The sequence below is a fragment of the Taudactylus pleione genome, unplaced genomic scaffold (assembly GCF_031769625.1).
Source record: "Taudactylus pleione unplaced genomic scaffold, aTauple2 ptg000087l, whole genome shotgun sequence".
NCBI classification, from domain to species: Eukaryota; Metazoa; Chordata; class Amphibia; order Anura; family Myobatrachidae; genus Taudactylus; species Taudactylus pleione.
Genome location: NW_028284489.1, coordinates 8,365,410 through 8,385,490, shown reverse-complemented (window position 1 = coordinate 8,385,490; position 20,081 = coordinate 8,365,410). Strand labels below are relative to the sequence as shown.

Genomic DNA, 20,081 nt, shown 5'->3' with positions numbered 1-20,081 from the left:
TCTCCTACAAGCTCTCCACTGGCTCCCCTTCCCTTTTAGAACCCAATTTAAGGTTCTCACGCTCACTCACAAAGCCCTCACCCAATCTTCTCCCATATACATCTCTGATCTCATCTCCCTTCACGCTCCTCTCCGCCCTCTTCGCTCAACTAATGCATGCCACCTTTCATGCCTGCTGATTACTTCCTCCCACTCCCGCCTCCAAGATTTTGCCCGCACTGCTCCCCACCTCTGGAACTCTCTCCCACTCCCCATCAGACTCTCCACCTGTTTGCAATCCTTCAAACGGGCTCTCAAGACCCACTACTTCATCAAAGCCTTCCAGCTATCATTCTAACTCCTTGCTACATGCTCCTTCATCCCCATCTACCCCATTTGTGTCACCCCTGTTTGTCTTCCCCCACCTTTTTAGAATGTAAGCTCTCACGAGCAGGGCCATCTACCCTCTTGTGCTTCTCCTTACTGTAGTGTCATTTACTTCTTTCTCCCCACTAGGGCACCTAACACTTGGTTGCTTATGCTCTGTTGCTTATCTGGGTGATATGGTCGCTAATGTAGCAATATATATATTAGCCATGTCCTGTATTGTATTGTTCTGTAAGTCACTTGTATACAATTTGTTTTTGTACTTTGTAAGGCGCTGCGGAACACTTGTGGCGCCATATAAATAAATGATAATAATAATAATATTGCATCTGCCCTGCAGCACAGCTAATGCCGATATATCTAAATGCTTTGATGCCAATACTGGCCCAAAGCATTCAGTCTGCTCCATATCCTTCTGGTAAAATCATGTGCTGTCCTGCCACTGGTGTCTCGCAGTCACAGGGGGAAGCTGTATGTCTGGGTGTCCCTCTCCAGCTTGTGTGGATTAGACTGCTGGAGGCATGTAGTGGGAGCCCCGGGTTCCACCTTCTATTGCGTGTGCCTCCCAGGGGCTGGGTTGAGGAGCTGCCCCCGGTCCTTTGTTCCACCTCCCCTTTTTACATTGTGTGTGTCTGCTGTGGAAAAGGCGGAACCATTTATTACAAAATAGGAAGGGTGCATTTCACGATTAACAAATGGACAGTGGGAACACACATATCTCTATATATATATAGTGACACAGTTAGGTTAGGGGGTCCCTCTCCTGGGTAGAGGAACACACACACACACACACACACACACACACACACACACACACACACACACACACACACACACACACACACACACACACACACACACACACACACACACACACACACACACACACACACACACACACACACACACACACACACACACACACACACACACACACACCTCTCTCTCCCTGTCTGCTCTCCCAGGTGAGACAATCAGCCCTAAACACACTAGGCTTATATTGGCCACTCTCAGGTGGAAAACTCTAACAAGCCTGTTACCAGGCTAAGAGAACCAAAACCTGGAGTGGCCGTGGGTGGAGCCCTCCCTCTCCTCTCACCCACAACCCCCAGGTCCCAAACCGGTTTTTCAAAAAGCCGAAACTCAAGCCTGCTATACTGCAGACTTTCTCCTGGGGATTTTAAACACATAGGACAGGAATCTGGGATAAATGTCCCTGTCACAGACCACTTTACCAGTGATCCTATCACATATCCCCACCCCTTTGTTTCGACCTATGGGGCGGAACAACTGAAGCCCCCAAACAATGAACGCGTGACAACGCGTCCGCTTTACACAACAGGCCCCCTGGCCTGTGTTCCACCAAAAATTTAAAAGTTTGTAACGCCCACTTTATGGCCAACGCCTCCTTCTCCACTGTGGCACCGGGTAGGCATCGAATTTTGAAACACTGTTCAACTTTCGGAAGTCATTGCAGAAACGCACACTCCCGTCGGGCTTTGGAATCAACAAAATGGGACTTGACCATTCACTATGTGATACTTCAATAACCCCTAACTCTAGCATATTTTTAATTTCTTTCGACACTGATGCTCTTTGTGCTACTGGTAACCTATAGGGCTTTAGATTAACTTTAACCCCTGGGTCAGTGATGATGTCATGTTTAACGACCGAGGTTTTCCCAGGTACATCAGAGAACAGCACCCTATTTCTAACCAGAAACTCCTTGACCTCTCGTTGTTGAATTGCCGACAGGGTTTTTGCCACTGTCACTTTGGGAACTAAGGGCCCTGGACTTACTGGAGGGGCTCGGACGGCCGACAGTACCGTTCTATCTTTCCAGGGCTTTAACAGATTTATATGGTATATCTGTTCCGGCTTTCTTTTCCCCGGCTGGTAAACTTTGTAATTGACCTGTCCCACTCTTTGTAAGATTTCAAAGGGCCCTTGCCATTTAGCCAAAAGTTTATTTTCCACAGTGGGAACCAACACTAACACTCTGTCCCCAGGAGCAAAGCTGCGTAACCGAGCATTGCGGTTGTATATCCTCTGCTGTGCCTGTTGAGCCTGTTTCAGGTGCTCTCTCACTATTGGCACCTCTACAATAGGCAATGGAACTAGTGGACCCTTAAAACGTGGTCTGGGAGCATGATACTGACACTCAGGGCAGGATAAATCCTGACACATTGCCATGTGGGGATAGGACAAAGGACTATCAGGGTCTACGGGTTTACCATCAACTACCTTTACATTCTCCCTGGCTTTTACCAAAGTAGGGTCATTCAACTGCTCCACGGCAAAGACCTCTCTTCTGACCTCTAAATCAGGCAGACGATCCACTGGCCCAACAACACTTCCCACCTCAATGGGAGGCACATCAGTTGGCGGGCCACCGTCACGCTCCGCATTCTCTAGTTCGCCAACCATAGTAGGAAAAGGGAATAACTCTGACTCAGAAGAAACTCCCTCCTTCACTATATCGACAACCTTCTCAAGTGGACCGGGGTTGTTCACTTCTGGAACAAAACGGCTTTCCCACAATTTCCAGAAGTGAGCAAAGTCTCTCCCCAATATTGCATCGTACATCAGACCAGGCACCAAACCCACAGAAACTATAGCAGAGCCACATGGTGTCTCGATGTTCACCTCGGCAGTAACATAATATCGATTATCCCCATGTATGCAGGTCACACCAACAGTTTTCCCCTTATGCCTCAAGGGGTTCACCAGCTCAGCTTTTATAAGTGTCACCAAGCTACCAGAGTCTAACAGTGCCTCTACTCGGTTGCCATCTACAGTGAGTACACACATGTGCTTATCAGTCTCAGCCTGCCGGTCAGCCGTACAGGCTGTCTGTGCAAAGAAAGACCCCCTGCGGTAGACATGAGCAGTATCACATTGCATAGGTTCAGTTGTAAGTGAACAATTAGTGGAAATATGGCCGAAGTCACCACACCGGAAACACTGAATCATATTAATGTCTAGTCGTTTACGGGGCAAGAATCTTCCTGGCCTGGCAGGCCTGTCTCCAGGTTCTACACCCTCAGTCTTAGGTACATCCCACCGCCCAGAACCCTTCTCCCCTGGAACAGTCTTACCAGTGTCGCTGGGAGTTCGCCGGGGCGCCATCGGGGCTTGGTGGGGCATACTCCTCAGCTCCTCAGTCGCCATGTACCTCTCCACTAGCTCGACCAACTGGTCCGCGGTCTTAGGGTCTGCATGGCTCACCCACTTGCGCAGAGTCACGGGTAATGATCGCAGGTAACGGTCCATCACGACCCTTTCCACGATCTGTGGTCCCATCAGCATCTCAGGCTCTAGCCATTTTGAGGACAGATGGATGAGGTCATGCATCTGTGAACGTGGAGGCTTGTCCATATGGAACTCCCAGCGGTGGACCCGTTGGGCACGAACAAAGGTGGTGACTCCCAAGCGAGTTAGGATCTCCTGTTTTAGTTTTTTATAGTCCTTGGCATCAGCCAGGCATAAGTCGAAATATGCTTTTTGTGGCTCCCCAGACAATAAAGGTGCCACCAGACTTGCCCACTGCTCCTGGGGCCAACTCTCCCTTTCGGCCGTTCTTTCAAATGCGGCAAGATAGGCCTCCACATCATCGCCCGAAGTCATCTTTTGGAGGAAGTGACTGGCTCGTACGGAGTGAGTGGTGGTGGGAGGACCAGTATTAACATCCCTGGGCCGGGCGACCAGGTGCTGTACCACCTCTCTTAAGGCCTGGCGGGTTTCCTCAATGGAGACCTGTTGAAGTCTGTTAGTCTCCTGCTGAGCTGCTGTAGCTTCCTGCTGAGCCCTGGTAGATTCCTGCTGAGCTGCTGTAGCTTGGAGCAAGGCCTTAATAATGTCCTCCATTTTGTCCTGGGGTGTAGGTTGGAAGCTGAACCTTGCCTCTCTGAGCATTGGCTGACGCCTCCTCTATGGGACTCCAAGGACACAGTGTTATTTCCACACTCACAAATTGGGTGTCTGTCCCTTTAATTTTTAAATGGAAAGTTTTCCTCTTGCTGCAACTTTAGTGTGTGTGGATGCCCGCATTCTCCACCATATTGTGACACAGTTAGGTTAGGGGGTCCCTCTCCTGGGTAGAGGACTCCTTCCTTACACACACGCACAGCAGCAGGGAAGCAGCACACCAGTCTGGATGCAAGTACAAGCTGGTCGGCGCCAGTCTTTATTGTACAATGACAGAAAATATAAAGAAAACATAAATATAAATCCTAGCCCTGTCGGGGCACTAACTTCACAGGTAGTTCCCTCACTACCAGAACCTGGCAGGGCCTAATGCCCTCGCCAGCAACAAAAGCACAGCACAACACTTACAGTTAGGTTTTCAAGTGTCTCTGAGCAAACTCCCTGTCTGCTCTCCCAGGTGAGACAATCAGCCCTAAACACACTAGGCTTATATTGGCCACTCTCAGGTGGAAAACTCTAACAAGCCTGTTACCAGGCTAAGAGAACCAAAACCTGGAGTGGCCGTGGGTGGAGCCCTCCCTCTCCTCTCACCCACAACCCCCAGGTCCCAAACCGGCTTTTCAAAAAGCCGAAACTCAAGCCTGCTATACTGCAGACTTTCTCCTGGGGATTTTAAACACATAGGACAGGAATCTGGGATAAATGTCCCTGTCACAGACCACTTTACCAGTGATCCTATCACAATATATATAAATAAATAAAACACACCAATGACTGCGGCACTCGGGGATTTGAAAAAAATACAGCACACACGTAGATACAGTCTAGTCGACATTTCAATGCACCAGCATTTTCATCAGGACACAAAGAATACAAACAAGACTAAACTTAAATAAGTGCTCCCCCTCAGCATGATTCCATGTTCATCCTCTCAGCTTCTGGATGGAGTAGAGTATGGATGTTTAGTCATGCTGCCAGTGAGCATATACCCACAGATAACACACCCCGCACATTTGAAACATCCTTTTTTAAGTGGACCCAAGACACTTTTTGATACCGTTTTACCCAGATGTGTCACGTCTGTATGCACTAAGAAATCACCTATATTTCTGCCCCGAGAATAGTACGTAAGAATACGTTTATCATGAAGTACAGACAAATCCTTATCACTAGTAATTAGTGGCCAATAATTCTTAATGGCTATGCAGGCTTTAAAGCTAGCTGTATTATAGCTACATGGCCATGGTATTCTCTTGGTGATACAGTGGATAGTGATATTGTGTGTGTGCGTGTGTGTGTGTATGTATGTATACACACACACACACACACACACACACACACACACACACACACGTAGACAGAGACATACAGACACATGCATACATACAGACACAGAAAGACAGACACATGCATAGACAGACAGAGACACATACAGACACACACACACATACAGACACACACACAAACACATAGACACACTTAATCAGCACACACATATTTGAAATAACAAAACAACGCCCCCCTGCAAAGTTTAGGCCATTGTGACACATATATTTATGCCCCACTCCACCCTCCACTTACCTGGTATGGGTGGAGAAGAAAGGAAGCAGGATCTCCTCCACTCTGAGGCACTCCCCATCACACGCTGTCCTCTCTCTCTCCTCCATGGGTGCGGTGCCATTTCAGCAATTCTCACTCTTCCGATAAGCCTAAGCCTTGCCCCCTTTTCCCATTCTCTTTAGCCTCTTGGATTTCTGGGTAGGGAAACCTTGCTCCCTATTGGTCGACAGCGGCCATCTTTTTGTAGCCTGATATGGGGGCAGCCATTTTCTCTTAGCCCCTACTCCATGAATCGGATCTCTCTCTCAAGCTCGGCAGCGGCCGGGGAGCAGGAGCATCCTCTGCCTGCGCAGCCTGGCGGCCCTGAAGTACTAAAATTGTACCGGCCTGGGGGGCAGTTGGCACCCTGCCCCCCGGCCCAGGCCGCACCTGACTGTGGGCTCTGCAGGGCTGGTATGTCTGCAGGAGTCTCAGATGTGCGTCCATTCACTAGGAATGCCAGGGAGGAGCAACATGTGAACAAGGCGTGCATGCACAGTAGCGCATGTTGAAGGTCAGATCCTAGTTACAGCCAGTACACAGAATTGTGTGCTCATTGTACTGCATGGGTGTATTCCAATGAGCACACATTTCTGTGAATTAGCAGCTCCAGCATTTTGTGAGTGACAGCAATCTCACTCTGTGAGAGTGCTGAATCTGCAGTTAACCACAGGGTGTGATGGCATACCATATCTGTATTACGCAAGGAATACTTCCATTAAGGCGTTAGCCTTAATGATCGTAATTTCATTGCTTTTTGGAGTTTGAGTGGCAGAAATTCAATAGGTTTGTGAAGTTTCAGATCATGTCTAAGCAGCCTTAATGGGACATGTGAAACCGTAAGGTTTTTTGTCTATGGAATTTCATAGCTTTTTTAAAATTTATTAACCATCACGGTTTGGAAGAACAAACCGGGCCACCTGCAGGGGAGAAGGGCAATAAAATGGTACACTAACGCAGGTGGAAGAGGAGCCAGCACACAAGAGGTGGTTTGGGAGGTGCAGAGTGCGAGACGGCTGCAGGGGCAGGCTGTAGGCGTGCAGGGTAGCTGCAGCAGTGGTGATGCAGAGCAGTGGCAGCGGTGCAGTGCAAAGGGGGCATCAGCACGTGACAGAGGGCTCACTGGTACTGCGCATGTACCTGAGAAAATAAAAGTGAGATCCATCTACGCATCTATGTTAAAAATTAAACGTGTAAAATAAAAAAGTCCCCCCCCCCAAGCACAACCAGCAACGGGCTTTTAACAGCTAGTCCTGGTTTAAACACGGGAAAAATTACATAGGGGTCCCCTGTATTCAGCGCAACCAGCACTGGGCTCTGAACCGGCCCTGGTTCTGAAAATACAGGGGGAAAAATGTGTAGGGTCCCCCTGTATTTAGCAGAACCAGCACTGGACTCTTTCTAGCGAGGAAGTGATGCCACAGCCAGGGGAGCCCTTTCACCGGGCCCCCCTGCCAAAGCATCAACCCTGACCGCTAGTCAGTCCAGGCGGAGATCCCTGAGGAGCTGGGGACCCCCCCCAATAAAGGAGTCCCTCTCTCCAGGGCACCCCTGGGTGGTGGGTGCCAGGTTGATTGTGTGATTTGGTGCATTTTAAAGAATATTTTGTTTTGCAGGTGAACTATAGGTATCAGCACGCCTCCCTGCATGCTGGTATTTGGAAAACCACAAGTACCAGCATTCTGGGCATTAGGGCCCACTGCCATCTGTAGTAGGTCCCAGGTCTTCACCTTGGGACGGCAGCTTTTAAGCTCTTTTACATGTCCGCCGCCACCCCAGGGATTAGACATCTTCGCCTGGTGGGCACCAACCCACCAGGGCTTCAACCTAGTGGGCAGCAGCCTGTGTCAGCTCTTTTTCATGGCTGCTGCCCACTAGGACTTCCGGTGTCTTAACCTGGCGGGTGCCAACCCGCCAGGGCTTTGGCGTCTTCGCCTCGCAGATGCCAACCCGCCAGGGTTACGGCATCTTCGCCTGGCAGGCGCCAACCCGCCAGGACTTCTGGCGTCTTTGCCTGAGGGGTGGCAGCCACTTAGCTCTTTTGCACGGCTGTCACCTCCCCAGGGCTTCTGTTGTCCTCTTCACCTAGTGGGCGGCAGCCTGTGTCAGCTCTTTTTGCATGGCCGCCGCTGACTAAGACTTCCGGCGTCTACGTCTGGCAGGCGCCAACACGCCAGGGCTTTGGTGTCTTTGCCTAGTGGGTGGCAGCCTGTGTCAGCTCTTTTGCATGGCCGCCGCCCACTAGGACTTCTCACGTCTTCGCCTGGTAGGCATTAACCCACCAGGGCTTCGGCATCTTCGCCTGGCGGGCGACAACCCGCCAGGGCTTCGGCATCCTAGCCTGGAAGGCGCCAACTGCCAGGGCTTCTGGTGTCTTTACCTCGGAGGTGGCTGCCACCTCCCCAGGGCTTCTGGTGTCCTCTTCATAACCGCTGGGTCCCACAGCTGCTGCCTCCGATGATGTAAGGAGCCGTGATTGGCTCGCGATGGCCATCTTTGAAATTCCAAGATGGCCGCCGTGAGCCAATAACGGCTCGCGATGTCATCGGTGGGGGCACCCGGCATCTATGGGACCTGTCGTCTGTGCTGGCGTCGGTGGCGGGCCTGGATCCAAGAGTATCCAGTCCCTGCCAGCCTTTCTGCCGAGTACAGCAGTGGTGGCCATTTCAAAAATAGTGCCCAGTGCCATTTTTGAAATTCAAATATGGCTACCGCGAGCCAATCACGGTTCACGGTGGCCATCTTTGAATTTCAAAAATGGCGCTGGGTGCCTTTTTTGAAATGGGTGTTGCTGACATACTCGGCAGAATAGTTCTTCTGCTGCCGCTGGGTCCCGCTGACACCCTCGCTGCCACCGCCGCCAGCCACGCCGACACAATGCCGACACCCGCGCCGCCGCCAACACCCACGGCACAGCCGCTGATGTCCTCACCGCCGCCGTCATGTCCCCGCCGCTGCTATCCATTGCTGTTTTCCAGTGCCGCTAACGACGGCCATCTTTGTGCACCCAAGTGAAGCCATAGTGAGAACACCTGCTGGAGGCTCCTGCTGAGGCTGCGCAACAAGTTGAAAAGTCCTATCTGTATAATGGCACATTCATGAGGTAATTGTTTAAAAACTATCACTTTCTAATTTACCTGAACCCCAAAAGCACATACCCTGGCTCAATAGCTACCTAATAAAACAAACCCCAAGTCTAAATTCGCCCCCTACCCTGAGTTATGCCTTCCCAAAAAAAAAACATAGACTACAGCAGAAAAGTTGTCCTAACTGAGAATATCAGAAAAATGTGACAGTTGGAGCTTTAGATTACTCCCAAATCCTCATCTTTTAAGTTTATGCCCTGAAATTTGACGCCGTGCGACAGTTCTACCCGCCTTTACCAAATTTCAACTCGGTACATGAGTCTTAGCCCCTCAAACACCCTGCCCCCCCTTCGGAATTCTCTAGGGAGAAATCCGTTTTTTTTTAGATGCAGCCTTAATATAAGGGCACACCTGTGCCCTTAAAAAAATAAATAAATATATATATATATATATATATATAGATAGATAGATATAGAGAGAGAGGGAGAGATTATTAAAAAATTTTAGCACTTGAGATGACATTCACAATAGTTGCTCAACTTGTATAGGGCCTATTTAGAATGCAGATTGTAGTGTGATATTGCAATGCAATGCGAATTCAGGCAATATCATTGGGATTTATTAAAAATCCCTTGCAGGGACAGAGCTTGCAATAAAGCGCTGTCCCTGCCAATTTCCTCCGCAGCCTTATCACTGTATTTTTCAGAAAAATACAGTGACAAGGTGCCTTCGTAATCGCCGACCGCCGCTACCCCCCCGCGATCGTGACCCCCTCCCCACGCAACCCCCCATTTAAATTTAACTTACCTCCGATCATCGCTGCTCCGTTGATGTCCTCCCTCCGTGGCTCCTGTCAGGTGGTCTTCCATCCTGCACTGTGACCCAGTCAGCTGTTTATGCAGCAGCTGACCAGATTACAGTGCAGGATGGGAGACCAGCTGACCGGAGCCCCGTTAGAGCAGAGCAGGAGTCCGGTAACCGGGGGAAAGCCTGGTGGCTATTATCACAGGGCTTCCCCCGGTATTTTTTCACAATTTATTTTTAGTAAATCTCAGGCAGATCGCATTTCCCATTACAGTCCAATTGCCCTTTAGTAAATTTAGGTGATACTAAAATAATGTGAAAAGGGTGTGAAGACACCCTTTTTCACTTTATTTTAGTAAAAATTATGTTAATAAATAGAGCCCATAGTGTTTAATTGTTTTTATATTTTCAAGCGCTTAAAGACAAGTGTCGTGTAGGAGAATCCACAGATCCTGGAGGAAACAGCCTCATCCATCTCATACCAGTAAAATGCCCAGCATGCATACCTCTCAGCAAGAAGCCATAGTAGCAACACTGCAGGCTCACCTTAATGATTGTATTCTTAAGAAAAAGGGGTATATTTACTAAAGTGCAGGTTTTTAGAAGTGGAGATGTTGCCCCTAGCAACCAATCAGATTCTACGTACCATTTATCTAGCACCTTATAGAAGATAATAGCTATAATCTGATTTGTTGCTAGGGGCAACATCTCCACTTCTGAAGACCCGGACTTTAGTAAATCTACCCCTTAGAATACAATGCGTGAATTGTCTCATATGGGAAGAAATTTGGGAGATGATCTACTGTATCAAATCTTCTGAGGACAAGCAATGATGTAACCAATCAGATTCTAGCTATTATCTTCTATACGGTGCTAGATAAATGTAAAATATAAAAGTAGAATATACCCCTAAGAGTTCTTACTGTAAGTTAAAAAGGAGCTTTTTTTTAGACTCACACCCTAATGATGCTGCACTTAATGTGCATAACCTAATTGTTAACTGAAAACTGAAGAACAGTTGTCTGCAGCAATTTCAGAGCTGAGATATATTGCTTTGGATGCAATTTATAACTTAACAACTTAACAACTCATAGGGCGGAATTCAATTGATTACGCGGTCCGGATCTCCCGTCTAAAGTGACAGGAGATCACGGGCCGCTATTCAATTGATGCCGTTTTTCGCGCTGATCGTGCCCATAGAGGTCAGGTTTAGCCGCGAAAAGCAGCTAAACCCGACCAAAGTGCTGGACGCGACTGCGAAAAGTGATGTTTGGGCGCCCAAACAGGTCACTTTTCGCACATTCCAGCTCTCATCCCCCTGGGGCTGCGAGCTGAAATGTAGCGCTGGCAGCTGATCGCGCCCGACAGGAGCAAGAATTGAATAGCTCCGACAGGCGCGATAGGGGCTGGAATCAATTGAATTCCGCCCATAAATATATAATGAGTAAGAATAAAAGTACTACTTTGACAGGATGAACACCATGATAACCCTACATTTCTACAGTACTATGATTCAGTGATGATTACTAGCTACATAAGATACATCTTTAAACAATAGAAAAACTCCAGCACATCACCTATATGATAAATGAAGTATATAAGAATTTCTATTTATCAATAAGTACAGAAATAATCAACTTCATTTCTGTACTCAGGGCTGCCATCAGAAATTGTGGGGCTCGGTACTGACAAAATAGGTAGAGCGGTACCCCTCCTCCCCCCCGGAGTATGCGGCAGAAGTGGACGAAGCAGTGGATAATGTGGGTGGGGTACTTCAGGGGTGGTGCATCAATTGGTGGGTAGACCAGTTTAAAAATTCTCAAAGTTTGGTCTGAGGGGGCAGTTGTTAGGAAAGGCTGGATGGACTAGGAGGGGGCAAAGCGCAGAGAAGGTCGGCTGGACTGGGCGAGGGGAAGGGCAGGTTGGCTGGACTAGGGGGGCGCAGGGAAGGCTGGCTTGACTGAGGAAAGGCAGGGCAGACAGGCTGGCTGGACAAGGGGGGGCGCAGGGATGGCTGGTTGGACTGGGGGAGGGGCAGGGCAGGGAAGCAGGCTGGGATCCAATCCATGACAATGAGAGTGAACTCTCTTCTGGACAGACATTTTGCAGATAAAATCAAGCAGAGGGCAGAGTGGCGCAAAATGGATCCATTGCAGGCACTGGCAGTGACAAAGAGCATCAGCACATTGGTATTTGAAATATGCAGCCGGCCACGAGCCAATCACAGCTCGCAGAACAGCAGCCAATCAGGAGCAGCCACTGTGGCCGCTCCTGATTGGCACCCGTTCCACGAGCTGTCATTGGTTTGCGGCCTGGCGTCCGGCTCCATATTTCAAATGCAGCCGATGGACTTTCTCCCTGCCAGTGCCTGCCGTCCGTGTAATCCTCGCTGCTGCCACCCAGGCCCCCTCTCTCTCCGGGCCCGGGACTGGAGTCCTGGAAGCCCCCCTGATGATGGCCCTGTCTGTACTTATTAATAAATAGAATTATTTTCACTTTTTATTGAAAGTCTATTCTTAATTTATCATATAGGTGATGCGCTAGAGTTTTTCTATTGTTTATATTTGTCTTTATGGACAAGAGGGTCCCTTTTTTTTCCAATAGCAGCAAATCCATATTAGATGCACTATATCACCAATTAGCGCAGCTACAGTACTTTCCCACTTTTTTGTTTATAAGATACATCTTGACATATCCTATGTGAATAAAAGCATCCATCATATTAACTTAATCTCACCAACAGCAAGTCCTGGATCACTGTTCATTGTCTGGACAATCTCCATTCCCTGAGAAACACATAAATACAATTAAATTCTGCTTTAGCAATAATAATAATTTTAGAGTATTTAAATATTATTACATATTATAACTATCAGAAAATGTGTGAGAGGTTTTGGTACAAGGAACATATAAATATAGGATTTGATAGAATTAGGTGCTATTTAGTTGAGTTTCACACTTGACACGATTTCCTTGAAATGGTAGCATGCAGAATAATAACAAAATTACCATTTATTGGGAGACGATATGACATTGTATGCAGTTATAGCAGTGCACTATATGAAAGGCTACTTATATATAGTGTATGTGGCAAGAATAGTGTGATATGTGAATAGCTTTTCACATGTGCCACAATAATAACTCATTAATGTAAATACAAGGGTTGATCTATATGATATCATTTATTATTGGTAATATATATATATATATATATATATATATATATATCTCAGTACCATTATAGTTTTCATGCATTGCACAGTTATTACTGCATGTATATCTAGCTTTTCATTATTGCTATTGAACTACAATGTTGTATTAGTATGTGAAAAATTAAATCCTATTAATATCAGCAATATTATACAGTACTACACTATATATAATACTACAATATTTGTGCAATACTGTTAATGAAAGGTAGTTATATATTCAGAAATGTATTATTGCATTAGCAAGTAGACTTATATATCATACAGTATTATTGAATATAAAATTAGTGTGCCATAATACATTATACCATTATACTGTAGTTGCATATATTCCATTATTTATGTTGTGTATTCTACATATTTTTTCTTATATTGCATGACAATTATATATTAATTTACAACAACAAGGGGACCATTGTGCTGTATCAATAGCACCAACAGTCTAAAGCATGCTTCAGAAGGGCCGAAGGGCGATGTCGCTAATGACCCGCAGGAGCGCGCATGTCATGGGTACACACTAGACGATGTACGCGATATGTCGCTCTGATCTGTGGGATCGGACGACATATTGTCTAGTGTGCACCCACCTTTACTTTTTTCGTGTTAAACTGGTTAATAATTGGTTAATATTTATTACACATCAGAAACTGCCTTGTTGAAAAATTTAAAAAACAATATTTATCAAAATAAAACATTAAATTGAAAATTATAATTTTAATGTCTCAGTAGTTGGGGCAACAGAAAGAAACATAATAAATATCCCTTAAATAAAGTCTTAAACTGGGTACACTACACACTTGTCAATATATCGTTCATTCAATCGACGAACGATATATTGCGAGTGCATTGGCGGGTGTGTAAACCCGATATGTCTATGAACGACGTCGTATGCCTGCATGTGTGTATGGGCAACCCACAGACCGTCCGTACACTGGCTGCAGGGACCACTGACAGTGACATCTCAACTGGATGGGCAAATTTAAATGCCAGACGCATCAAGTGTGTATAGCTTACCAATCGGCCACTCAGATGGCAGGTCGGTCTGCTGACCGTTCCGTCATCTAAGTGTGTCCCCAGCATTAGAGTCTTTTGCCAAGCAATTTGAGCAAATACAATATTGTCCATCTGAGTGGTCCAAAATTGAAAACTTGAACAAAAGTTCTCAGCAAATGCAGATGGATAATACATAAATAATTTAATGGAATGACTCTCTTAAAATGTAACTTTCATATACTGTATCAATAACACAGGTCTGCGAAATTTAAGGTATTGAAAGCTTTTTTAATAATACTTTTATATTCTTAATTATATTCCTGTGTACATCAAGAAATAGTATATTAAAACAAATTACCACATCACATTTACCTATAAGGGGTTACATACATTTTTAAGAAAAAACAAGAAGTTTAATTGTTTATTGACATATTTATTGTGAAATACGGAGAAGTATAGATGATATCACTGTGTTTTTGTCTTAATTACAAAATAAAATAACAATAAAATCAAACAATAATAGAAACAAAACCATAATTATTTAAAAAATCATTAATATCTTGTTTTTTTTGTCTTCAAACTTGGTTTTGTCACTTTTCGCTTATAAGCTTTTTCTGTGTCGTCTCTGTGTATCATCCAGCAGTAGTCAGCCATCATGCTGACATCCCAACGACTCTGGAATCTTCTTTCTACACCTTTAACGTCTTGGTGGAACCGTTCACCATGTTCTTCACTGTAGTCTCCGAGATTATTCGGGAAATGCTCAATATGGGAATTAAAAAAATGTACCTTTAAACTCATATTGCAGCCAAGGTTCCTGTAACTATTAAGCATTTCCCTGACAATTTCTTTGTAGTTTGGATCCTTGACATTGCCTAAAAATTTTTAAATTACTTATTTGAACGAAGTCCACGCAGAAAGTTCCGCAATATTCATTACACGCCAGAATTGTTAATCTTTTATTAACTTTCTAATGTCAGGGCCTATAAAAATGCCTTCCTTCAATTTAGTTTATGATGGCTACTTGATGAGTAGCATCAATTAGTGTGTATACTGTACTGTATGAGTGGTGTGTACTGTATATGCACTGTGGGCCTAATTCAGACCCGCTCGCGAGCACAGGACGCTCGCAAGCGGGTCGATGTTGCCCTAATGCGCATGCGCACGACGGAGGGAGCTCCGTCGTGCGCATGCGCGAGACCCGCATAGCCGGGGTCTCGCACCAAAGAGGGCGTGCTGTCGATGGTGACTGACAGCACGCCCCCTTTGGTGGGCGTGCCGGGGGCATGGCTGCCAGACAGAGGCATTCCCATGGGAACGCCTACCGTCTGGAGCCGGCCCCACTGACATCAGTAGTGATGTCAGTGGGAGTGATTTTGGCTCTGATAGAGCCAAAATCACTCCAGGGCTTGCGGCAGCGAGACCCTACCACAGGGTTTCATCGCAAGCCTGATGGTCGCGATGGTCTTGACCATCGCGACCATCATCATGGACGCTCGCTATAGCTGTGGGTGGTAACCCACAGCTATGCGAGCGTCCAAGAGGCCGCTCCAAGTTGAGGTAGGAGGGCCCTGATTCAGAGCGAGCGCTCTGGTCAGAGCGTCCGGCTCTGAATCAGGCCCTGTGTGTGTGTAGTGTGTACTGTGTGTATGTGTGTGTATGTGGCGGTAGGCAGGGGTTAAAATGAGCCAGCACAGGGCAAAACTGTGTTTCGTCTGTTGTATTTGGTTCCACCTTCACCAGCTCACCTTGAAGTTGTAGTTGTTGTGTGTGTGCAATGTTCCTTTAGACAGTATGGGGTTTAGGCCCTTTGTAAATTTCAGCTCCAGGCCCATGTGAACCTTAATCTGGCACTGGGCGGGGGGGAAGTTTTATGACGAGAACTGAATTGCAACGTTCTATACTACCGATTGAATTCATTTAAGACAATGTTGTACAATAAATGTAGGCAGAATACATTTATTACTTTAAAGAATATAAAAAAATGACATTCATAAATACACGTTTTGCAGAAAAATGTGATGTGATATGCAAAATCGGGAGTCATTTATGTGTTTGGAAGCCAAAAATCTATAAGTATCACATAAATATGTTAAAAAGCTTTTTCATCGCAGACCTGTGTAATAGATCAAATCATGTAATGAAATAATGAAAATATATAATGAAAAATTAAACCGCTGTAGTAACGAGTTGTCTGAATTGGAAGTTACATACAAGCCCCAATTACAGATAAAAGAATTCTGCTCCGCAAGCAAATATAAAAAAGAGGAACTGTTACGTTTTCAATATAAATAAATGAAAGTTGTGTATCTAATACCCTACTCAAATAATCACACTGAACAATTTCTATAAATATTGTTCTAACAGGGTAACTGGACCTTGGGGGGCCCCATAGCAAAATTTAAAAGAGCCACCCTTAGGTCTGCGGCCCTCCCTCGGTCCATACCACCCCACCCATCCACGCTTCTCACCTGCACCCTCTTCACTCCCCCTCTTCTCGACTTACCCGCTCCGTGGTTGTGCTGTGTAGGACAGGCACACTCTCCTGGTCGGCTGCATCTCTCTCTCCTCACTGACTGATTCTGGGAGGAGGCGGCCACGGAGGAGAGCCAGAAGCTGAGACGACCAGGAGAACGCGACCATGGAGGAAGGGGGGGGGGATGTCGCGACCACGGAGCAGACTACAGGTAAGTCAAAGAGAAGGGAAGTGAGGCGGGGGTAGAGAGTGCGGGCGGGGCTGCGGACCAAGCCTGGCACCCTAGATGCAGGGGAAGGGCCAGGCCCATTAGCAACCGCACCCTCTGCACTTACGGTAGTTGCGTCTATGTATTCTAATATAAAATAAATATTTTTTCTTCTTAATGTATGACAATTTTATGATGCTCACGCCAACAACTTCAAAGATATTTAGATGTATTGAATTAAGAAAACACAAAAACATGAATCTTCTGGTAGTTCTGTCAATAAGCATTGCGCAAACGTGATATTTTATTTTTTGCGAAAATGCAAAAACTTGTGACAGATTTATATGAAATAAACTTTAAATAAACCAGGATAAACATAATGACCAAATGTATATACAAAATAAATATTATGTTTCTTATTTCCAAAGAACCAGGGTGTGGTTATTTTATTCAGTCTATGGGGTTATGTTTGAAGATCTGCACATGCAAATCCCCCATTTTCTAGACATGCTGAAGCTGAAGCCTGTGGCTGCGTCCTTGTCTGCAGCTTCACTGGCTTCAACTGCGTGAAAACCTGAAGGTTACTCAGATGACCGATGTTCACGTAGAGTGATCCAATGCTGCGTCCTCGGGTGCAGCAGCAGATCACAGAAGCCGGCAGGAGGCGTCTATTTACACACCTGCATATTCTAGAGTGCAACTCTGAATCAGGCCCTATGTGCAGGGCAGTAGATATTCTAACCAATATGCAAATACTGAAGGCCCCCATACACGGAGCGATAAAGCAGCCAATCCGACAGATTGGTACGATATCGCTGCTATGTCATACCATGTTTGGGCATGATATCGGACATGCTCGGGGGAGGGGGGTGCTGGCATATTGGGCAGTGGATTGCTCCGTGTGTGGGGACCGCCCGGTAAGTCGGTAGTCGGACCGCAAGTCACAGCGCAAGGTGCCTATCACACCGTGTATGGGCGGCTTAAGTGTGCAAGTCTATCTAATACAGCACATACACTTATTTTATGCCTAATTAACATTTCATTACTATATTACAACGTGAACCTCACTCTAGGACTACAGAGACCATCATGTACTGTGAGATTGCTGTGAAAATAGCTCGCAGGACCCTACTCGCACTTAATAGGACTGAGCCCAGTGTATGCCCCCTGCTATTCCCTGTACTATACACCCACCACTGCAAATATTCTGTAGGTATAAAACAAAAAAATTAAAAGATGAAAAACACATGTACATATCAAACGCCGCAAACTTTGCTCCATCTGGCCGCCCTATGTACAGTACAGACATGACCACGCTACAATGTCAGACTCCACCCAAATACAGACATAGAGACTCTTAATCCCTCCAATCCAGCAGTTCATGTAACAACTAATAATGCAATAAGTTTAGCACAATAGGTGCAGTACACATTGCATCCATGCCACACATGGGAATTATATTATCAGACACCACTACACACACTATGCTGGTCTAGTTACTCCCAGAGGAGAACATGCTCAGACTTCACTTTATAATGATCAAATACCAACAACAACACAAAGTTCTAATACTATAGGAGGTTTCAATAGTATGTATTGTGAGATAGCAAATATGATCAGGACCGGCCCTAGCCCAAATTTTTTGGTAAGCGAGTATATTTTTTGGTGCCACCCCTATGCAGTGCCCCTTTTACAGTGCCCCCGGTAGTGGTACCCGTTATGCAGTGCCTTTTAAGCAGTGGCCCCAGGTAAAGTTCCCCCCCTATGCAATACCCCCAGTATTGCCCTTTATATAGTGCCCCCAGTAGTGGTCCCCCCCTTGTAGTGGCCCTAGTAGTAGTCCCCCCTCTTGTAGTAGTCCCCCCTTGTAGTAGTCCCCCCATTGTTGTGCCCCCAGTGGAGGTTCCCTCCCCTATGCAGTGCCCCCAGTAGTAGTCCCCCCTTGTAGTGCCCCAGTAGTAATCCCCCCCTTGTAGTGCCCCCAGTAGTAACCCGCCTTGTAGTGCCCCCAATAGTAACCCCCCCTTGTTGTGCCCCCAGTAGTAGCCACCCCTTGTAGTGCCCCCAGTAGTAGCCCCCCTTGTAGTGCCCCCAGTAGTAGTCCCCCCCCAGTAGAGACACACATAATAATAATAAAAAAAAACACTTACCTGAAACCCCGCTCCTGCCGCCGCTATCAGCTCCTCCATCCGTCCTCCCGGGCTGGGCCGCTTTGCATTATGGGCCATTACCCACTGCGGGAGCCAGAAGATGGCTCCAGCAGTGGGCGCAGCAGCCGATGAGAGTCTGACAGACTCTCATTGGCTGCTAATCAAAACACACACACAGCTGCCGGCGCCTGTGTGTTTGGCACTGTGTAGTGCAGACTGAAATCCATCCGGTCAGCGCTACACAAACGGTGCAGCTGTGTTACAGAGACACAGACTGACCGCGGCCCGCGCGGTACGCAGCTGAGGTGCCCTCCACTATGTGGCGCCCCACTCGTGTACCATGCGTAATTAATGGTAGAACCGGCCCTGACAGCACTAGCTGACAGGGAGAGGGTGACGACAGGGAGAGGGTGACAGCACTAGGTGACAGGGAGAGGGTGACGACAGGGAGAGGGTGACAGCATTAGATGACAGGGAGAGGGTGACAGCACTAGGTGACAGGGAGAGGGTGACAGCACTAGGTGACAGGGAGAGGGTGACAGCACTAGGTGACAGGGAGAGGGTTACAGCGTTAGGTGACAGAGAGAGGGTGACAGCGTTAGGTGACAGGGAGAGGGTGACAGCGTTAGGTGACAGGAAGAGGGTGACAGCATTAGGTGACAGGGAGAGTGTGACAGCGTTAGGTGACAGGGAGAGGATGACAGCATTAGGTGACAGGAAGAGGGTGACAGCATTAGGTGACAGGGAGAGGGTGATGACAGGGAGAGGGTGACAGCGTTAGGTGACAGGGAGAGGGTGACAGCACTAGGCGATAGGGAGAGGGTGACAGCGTTAGGTGACAGGGAGAGGGTGACAGCGTTAGGTGACAGGGAGAGTGTGACAGCGTTAGGTGACAGGGAGAGTGTGACAGCATTAGGTGACAGGAAGAGGGTGACAGTATTAGGTGACAGGGAGAGGGTGATGACAGGGAGAGGGTGACAGCGTTAGGTGACAGAGAGAGGGTGACAGCACTAGGTGATAGGGAGAGGGTGACAGCGTTAGGTGACAGGGAGAGGGTGACAGCGTTAGGTGACAGGGAGAGGGTGACAGCACTAGGTGACAGGGAGAGGGTGACAGCGTTAGGTGACAGGGAGAGGGTGACAGCACTAGGTGAGAGGGTGACAGCGTTAGGTGACAGGGAGAGGGTGACAGCATTAGGTGACAGGAAGAGGGTGACAGCATTAGGTGACGGAGAGGGTGATGACAGGGAGAGGGTGACAGCGT

The 20,081-nt window shown here is 47.1% G+C and overlaps 1 protein-coding gene across 1 annotated transcript in view; it reads right to left on the bottom strand.

The window, feature by feature from the left end:
- Positions 1-20,081, bottom strand: part of COMP (cartilage oligomeric matrix protein) — a 152,250-nt gene that overhangs the window by 38,819 nt on the left and 93,350 nt on the right. Inside the window, exon 15 of the mRNA XM_088469009.1 lies at positions 12,520-12,568. Coding sequence (XP_088325135.1) covers positions 12,520-12,568 — 49 coding nt within the window. The remainder of the gene's footprint in view (positions 1-12,519; positions 12,569-20,081) is intronic.